The 6,519-nt window shown below is 57.3% G+C and overlaps 1 protein-coding gene across 1 annotated transcript; it reads left to right on the top strand.

Moving 5' to 3' along the window:
- The first annotated feature begins 462 nt into the window (after positions 1-462).
- Positions 463-3,064, top strand: MAFA (MAF bZIP transcription factor A). The gene has a single exon (XM_075085954.1). The coding sequence runs from the start codon at positions 945-947 to the stop codon at positions 1,809-1,811; it is 867 nt and encodes a 288-aa protein (XP_074942055.1). The 5' UTR covers positions 463-944; the 3' UTR covers positions 1,812-3,064.
- Positions 3,065-6,519: the final 3,455 nt, after the last annotated feature.

Here is a 6,519-nt window from a genome sequence, read left to right as displayed (position 1 = left end):
GCCTCCCTTCGCCCCCTCCGCCGGGGCAGCCACGGGCAGCGCCGAGCCCTCTCCCCGCGGAGATTGACAGCCTCCCCGGGGCGTTGCCATGGGGATATACAAATCACTCCTCGCTGATAGGTTGAAAGGGGCTAAACCCCGCCCCGGGAGGCGGGGGCAGGGCCGTATTTCCCCTGTATATACGGCGGCGGGGCTCCATTCAGGGGCCCGGCAGCGGCAGCGCCGAGCACCGGCGGCGGGGTGCAGGGTGCAGGCAGGGGGTGCGGCCCCCCTCCCCCGCCCCCAGGGCGCTGTGCCCAAGTCGAGGAGGAGGAGGGCAGGGGAAGGCTCGCAGCCCGGGGAGGTGGGGCCGGGGCAGGTGCCAGGGGAGGCAGGAAGGGGCGGGCAGGGCGCTGCCTGCTCCTCGCTATTGGGAGCCGGTTGCAGGCAGCGGCAGAGCCTGCCCCGAGGAGCCGCAGAGTCGTGCTGGAAAGCGGCCGGTCCCGTACCGACGGCGGGGCTCAGCTTCCCGGTGGTGGTGGTGGAGGGGGGAGAAGAACCGGCCCACAGCACCCGGCGGAGGGTCCCGGAGCCCCGGCGGAGGGTCCAGCAGCGGAGCGGAGCCCCGGCGGAGGGTCCCGGAGCCCGGCTGAACCCCGCGGCGGTGCCCCGGCTGCATCCCGGAGAGGAGCCTCGGTCTTGGAGGGTCCTGGAACCGGGCTGATCCCGGCTGCAAAAGCCCCCGGGCGGAGGGTCCTGGAACCGGGCTGATCCCGGCAGCGAAGCCCCGTCGGAGGCTCCCGGAGCCCGGCGCACCCGGGAGCGGAGCCCCGTCGGGGCAGCCGGTCGCACCGGAGCCAGAAGCCTCGGTGAGCTCCGGTCGGAGGGGAGGCTCCCGGAACCCTCGGCCCCCCCAAGCCTCGGTGAGCGGGATCACACCCCCTCCGGTCCCTCCATGGACTGAGATGGCCTCGGAGCTGGCCATGAGCGCGGAGCTGCCCACCAGCCCCCTCGCCATCGAATACGTGAACGATTTCGACCTGATGAAGTTCGAGGTGAAGAAGGAACCGGCGGAGGCGGAACGGCTGTGCCACCGTCTGCCCGCCGGTTCCCTCTCCTCCACCCCGCTCAGCACCCCCTGCTCCTCCGTGCCTTCCTCGCCCAGTTTCTGCGCTCCCAGTCCTGGTGGGCAACCGGCCCCTGGGCCCCCAACAACCACCGCCGCCTCCCTGGGCTCCAAACCGCAGCTGGAGGAGCTGTACTGGATGTCGGGTTACCAGCATCACCTCAATCCCGAAGCTCTCAACCTGACGCCGGAGGACGCGGTGGAAGCGTTGATCGGTGCCCCTCACCATCATCATCATCACCATCAAGGTTACGAGCCTTTCCGACCTCAACCCTTCGGTGGCGAGGAGCTCCCACCGGCTGCCCATCATCATCCCGGCCATCACCATCACCATCATCACCACCTGCGCTTGGAGGACCGCTTCTCCGATGACCAGTTGGTGAGTATGTCGGTGCGGGAGCTGAACCGACAGCTGAGGGGCTTCAGCAAGGAGGAGGTCATCCGCCTCAAGCAGAAGAGGAGGACCTTGAAGAACCGAGGCTACGCTCAATCGTGCCGTTACAAGCGGGTCCAGCAACGGCACATCTTGGAAAACGAGAAATGCCAACTCCAGAGCCAGGTGGAGCAACTCAAGCAGGAGGTGACCCGCTTGGCCAAGGAAAGGGATCTGTACAAAGAAAAATACGAAAAGTTAGCCGGCCGGGGTTTCCCGAGGGAGGCCTCCCCACCCGCCGCCCCCAAACCCACCGCCGACTTCTTCATGTGAGCCCCGAAGGGGGGTTTGTTGGGTGGGGGGTCCCCTTTTTCCTCCCTCCCCCCTCCATGCGGGGAGAGCAAACCCTCTGCTTGTATTAAAAAAAAAATTTTTTTCCCCCCTCCTTGAAACTTTGGGGAGGGGGGATGTTGAACCCCCCACACACCCACCCACCGGGACTCGAAGTTGGGGGGGGTCCCGGGGTGGGGTGGGGGGGTCGTGGATCTGGAGCCAGCCTGCATGCGGGACGTGTACGGCGCGACTCCCCACCCCCCGGGAGCATCAGCGCTATCCAGGTGGCTTCTCCCCCTCCCGCCCCTTTCCCCCTTTTTCCCCCCCTTCTTTTCCTGCGTGTTTCACCACCCCCCCACCCTCTGATTTGATTTTATTTTCCGAGGGGTCTCCACGGATCATCCCGGGGGGGGCCCCGGCAGCGCTGCGCCCTGCCCGGCCGGCAAACCTGAGCCACATTTAACTTATTCACCCTTGTAAATATTGTAGAAATTAGTTAGTTTTCTGCCTTTTTTTTTTTTCTTGAGCCTATATTTTGCTTGGTGATTTACGAGAAAAACAAAAAAAAAACCAAAATCCTTTAGAAAAGAAAAAAAAAATACACGAGTCTTAAAAGTTTGTATGTAATAGCATGCAAATAATATCCGAGTTAATTTAACGATGTTGGGAAGAAGCCGAATGCACTATATACAGGAATCAATTGGGTTAAATAATACTGTTTTATAGAGATTTAAAATTATCTATGCTCTTAAAAATAGTGGGGAGGGGGGGTGAGGGGGGGAAGAGGTAACAATTCTAGGGTGACCTGAAAGGCAATATAGTAATATATGGACTGCAAACGGTTGGCTGCTATCTCACTATGCACCAGATTTATTTATTAACCCTCGGGAAATGGAATATTATTTTAACCTCGATGTTGAAAGAAGGAAAGAAAATGCACATTATTTCTTGCGCAAAAAAAAAGGAAAAGAATTCGTGCAATTGTGCTTGGAGCGAAAGCGGGGCCGATCCTGCGCGGAGGAGCGGGGTGTGTTGTTTTTTTTTTTTTAACAAGTTGCTTATTTAAAAAAGAAAAACCATTTAAAAAAAAATTTAATCTTGGGGCAAACACAAGGGTCTTGCGGACAAAGCAAGCTTGGGAGCCTGGTGCATTTTAGGTACTGATCGTGCGAAGCGTTTTTAACGACCTGTTGTTTCGATTTGTGACGGTTTTAACGATGTTGCATCAAGATAAAAACTTATATTCAACTAGAGCCTGGGTCGGGTTTTCTCTCAAACGGGGGGTCCCGCAGCATCGCCTTTTCGTTTGGGGTTTGCTTCTCCTTCCCTTTGAGTCCTGGTACTGATGTAAAAACCCTTCCCCGAGCTCCCGCCGGGCGAGGGGTCGCGGCGTGGGGGGCTCGCAGGGATAAATCCAGCACTGACCACCAGCTCTGCCCCACTGAACTCTGGCTTTTCACTTTTCCTGCCTTTTTTTTTTTTCTTCCAGCCGGGTACTGTGGCTTTTTCCCCCCCCCCAAGGCGCCTCGGAGACCTTCGTCCCCGCGGCGGCCGAAAAGTCACCTTCTCCCCAGCCTGGATCCAATTTGGTCCCAGCTTGTCCAACACCGCCCCGATGAGCTGCTGGCTTGATTTTAAACGGTAATATATGATTTTTCTTTCCCCTTTTGGCTTCTCCCTTTTATGTTTTTAATTAAGGGAAGGGGGAGGAAAAAATAAAACCCAAGCCAAACGCACACCTTCCCTAAAGGAAAGCTTTAGGGTTGGTATTTTAACAAATGTTTTGGGGTTTTTCGGGACGGTTTGCAGGGACGTACGTCCCCGGCAGCTCTGCTCCGCGCCGCTGGGAAGCCTGAGTGTGGCTGCCCCGCTCACGGCTTTCCCCGGCCGTGCCGGGCTCAGCAGGACAACCTGCAACGCAGCCCTTGGTCCAACATATTTCTGACCATTCTATATATATAATTTTTTAAACTATATACATTTTTTTCTCCTACATTTTTGCTCAGCCGCAGCCAGGAGCTGCCCCAGCATGCTGGCTGCAGCGTGTTTCCTCCTGCCGCCCTCCATAAATCACCGCTGTGCTGATGCAACCGCCCTGGGACCGGCTGTCCCTGGGCTTTGTGGGGTGCATGTGGCCTCAAAACCCTCTGGTTCAGTCTCCCCTGCACCCCCAGACCTAATCCTTCTGCTTTCTTCAGCTGCTTCAGGCTTGTTGGAGTCTTATGTCTGTCCAGAGGGGTTTTGAGCGGCCCGAGCCCAGCTCAATATTAGGCTCAGTTTTTGGGATGGGAGCTGGGATGTGTGGAGAGACCCTCACCCCACGCCTGATGCACCAGGACTGGTCAGAACCGGGGATTTGGGGGGAATTCACCCCCTATTCCTAATTTTTAGAGCTGGGGAAGCTTTGTAAAGCCTGCTTTAAATAAAAACAACCAGTCCCACTGCCCTGTGGAGCGTCTCGCAGGATGTTGCCTCCACTCCATTATCTTTGGGGTGAATTGTAGCTCCCTGGTGGGTTACTCCCCAACTTTTCCTCCCAACATCCCGCTCCTTGGCACATTTATTTTCTGGGAGAGCACTTCCAGCCACCCGCTCTGTGACTGAATAAGGAGAATCTGGGGAGGAGGAGAAGGGGTCTGGGGTCAGTGCCTTCCCCAAACCATCCTGGGGACCTCAGAACCCCCAGTTTTTTTTCCTCACACCTGGATTTCGCTGTGGCCTGTGCTCTCCATGGGCACATCCCCTGTGTCCCTGGGGACCAGTATCCCCTTTCCCAGCTGCGGTGGGCTTGGTTGGAGAAGCAGAGCTGGCATCGGGGCTGTAGGGGGTTTTGGGGGAGCGCTGCTCCATGGGGTCTCGCCCCAGGGTCTGTCGTGATGCTCTGCGATGCCTGTGGGGTGGCTGCCATTGCCTTCTGCTCCCCGACACCTTTCCCCACTGCCTCAGTGGGGTGAAGGCAGTGGTTTGGAGCTGAGGACACCTGATTTTTCCCCCTTGCCTTGGTGCCCAGTGCCGCTTGGCCCCTCCATCCCCCTCCTTTTTGATTTATATTTCTTTTTTTCATGGTGCAGCAAGCCCGGAAAGATGCAACCTGGGTCTTACCCTGTTGCTGCCCCAGGAGCAGATTATTTTGGCGATCATGGAGTTACCCCTTCCCCTTCATCCCTGATCCTCCGAGGGCAAGAGACAAGGATGTGACTCCCAACTTCTTGCACCTCTGTGATTATTTTTTGTTGGTTTTGAGTGGTTTTTCTTTTTTTTTTGTTTGATTTATTTTTTTTCCAGCACGTCCTGGAAATCCCCCAGGAAAGGGAATAGCTGGAGCAGGGCACAGGCTGTTACTGCCACCCATTAATGGTGGTCCTTCACGGGGCCCCCATCCCACGGCAGCTGCCTGGGGAGATCTTGGGACAGAGTCGCACCCTCCTGCCCTGTCGCAGTGTTGGGGTGCAGGTGGGGTCACCCCAGTAATCCCCATCACCCTGACTTGCTCTGTGCTGCTCAGGCTCCCGGCGCTGCCTCGGGGCGGCTGTCCTGGATCTGGCCGTGCTCCCCTTTGGTGAATAAATAATAAAAAAATAAAGCAGTTTATGCCCAAATGGGGCTGGTTTATGACTTGATCCTTGATGGGGCTGGGAGCATTGAGCCCCCCTGCACTGTTGGGGGGTGACTGGGGGGTCCTTGCTTGGTTTTTCAGTGTCTTTTGGGGTGGCTGTGATACGTTGCCCTTTTTCCACAGGACCCTGCATTTGTGTGGGTTCGGAATGTGTGGGCACGTGTTTTGGGATGGTGGGGGGGGGCTGTTGCAGAATGGGGGGGGCATGTGGGCTTGTGTGACCTGCGCAGGGTGCTGCAAGCCTGCGGATGTTTGCGGGGTGCTACGTACGTGTGTTGCAGGAGGGTGCGTGGATTTTTTGGGTTGCTGTGATTTCTTTAAAGCTTTTTATTTTCCCCATTTTCCCTCATCTCTGAGCAGGGCTGGTGCCCCTTCCCCAAGCGGTTGCTGCTCTTTGGGGTCTGCACACGGTTGCAGGACCTCGGGACACCGCACGCTCCCTCCTGTGAGGATCTGCAGTCCCTGCACCCATCCTAGGCACCTCCTGCAGCCCAGCTCCAGCCTGGCCCTGCGATCTTGGGGAGGGTGAAAGCAGCAGCCCCACAGTTTCACCTGAACCCCACGGGCTGCACCAAGGGGTGGCTGGCTCTTGGGGTGGGGGAGTGGGGACCCCACCTCTGTACCGCCCTCCTGCAGAGCTTTTTAAACCCATTTTCAAGCTTTACTCATGCCTTGGCACATGCTTGAAGGCACTACGGGCATTGCTGGGCTGGCAAACAGCCGAAACTCCTCCAGCCGTTGCTGCTGATGGGTTTTACACCCCTTTCCTACTAGGAAGAAGGGGGATTTTTTTGCGAGGGTGCTCAGTCCCGAACACAGCAGCACCCTGAGCAACATCACCCAAGCACCCACGGGTTCCCAGCACTGATTACAACCCCCAGCAAACCCACCCACCAACCGGTGCCACGTGGTCTGGGGCATCCCCAAGTAACGACTAGCCGGATCGTTGTAGATAACTGGGTTTCTGCAAACAGGCAGAAAAACCCCAACAGGCCGATCAATGCGGCATCACCAAAGTACCCCTCGCTCCTTCCTCCTCAATTCTTGATGCGAATACCCGGCAGGTTTGCCACCACGCCGCTGCAGCGTGTT

Source organism: Phalacrocorax aristotelis, chromosome 2 (genome assembly GCF_949628215.1).
Source record: "Phalacrocorax aristotelis chromosome 2, bGulAri2.1, whole genome shotgun sequence".
NCBI lineage: Eukaryota > Metazoa > Chordata > Aves > Suliformes > Phalacrocoracidae > Phalacrocorax > Phalacrocorax aristotelis.
Note: the sequence above shows the minus strand (reverse complement) of the source record. Positions and strands in the feature narration are given on the sequence as shown.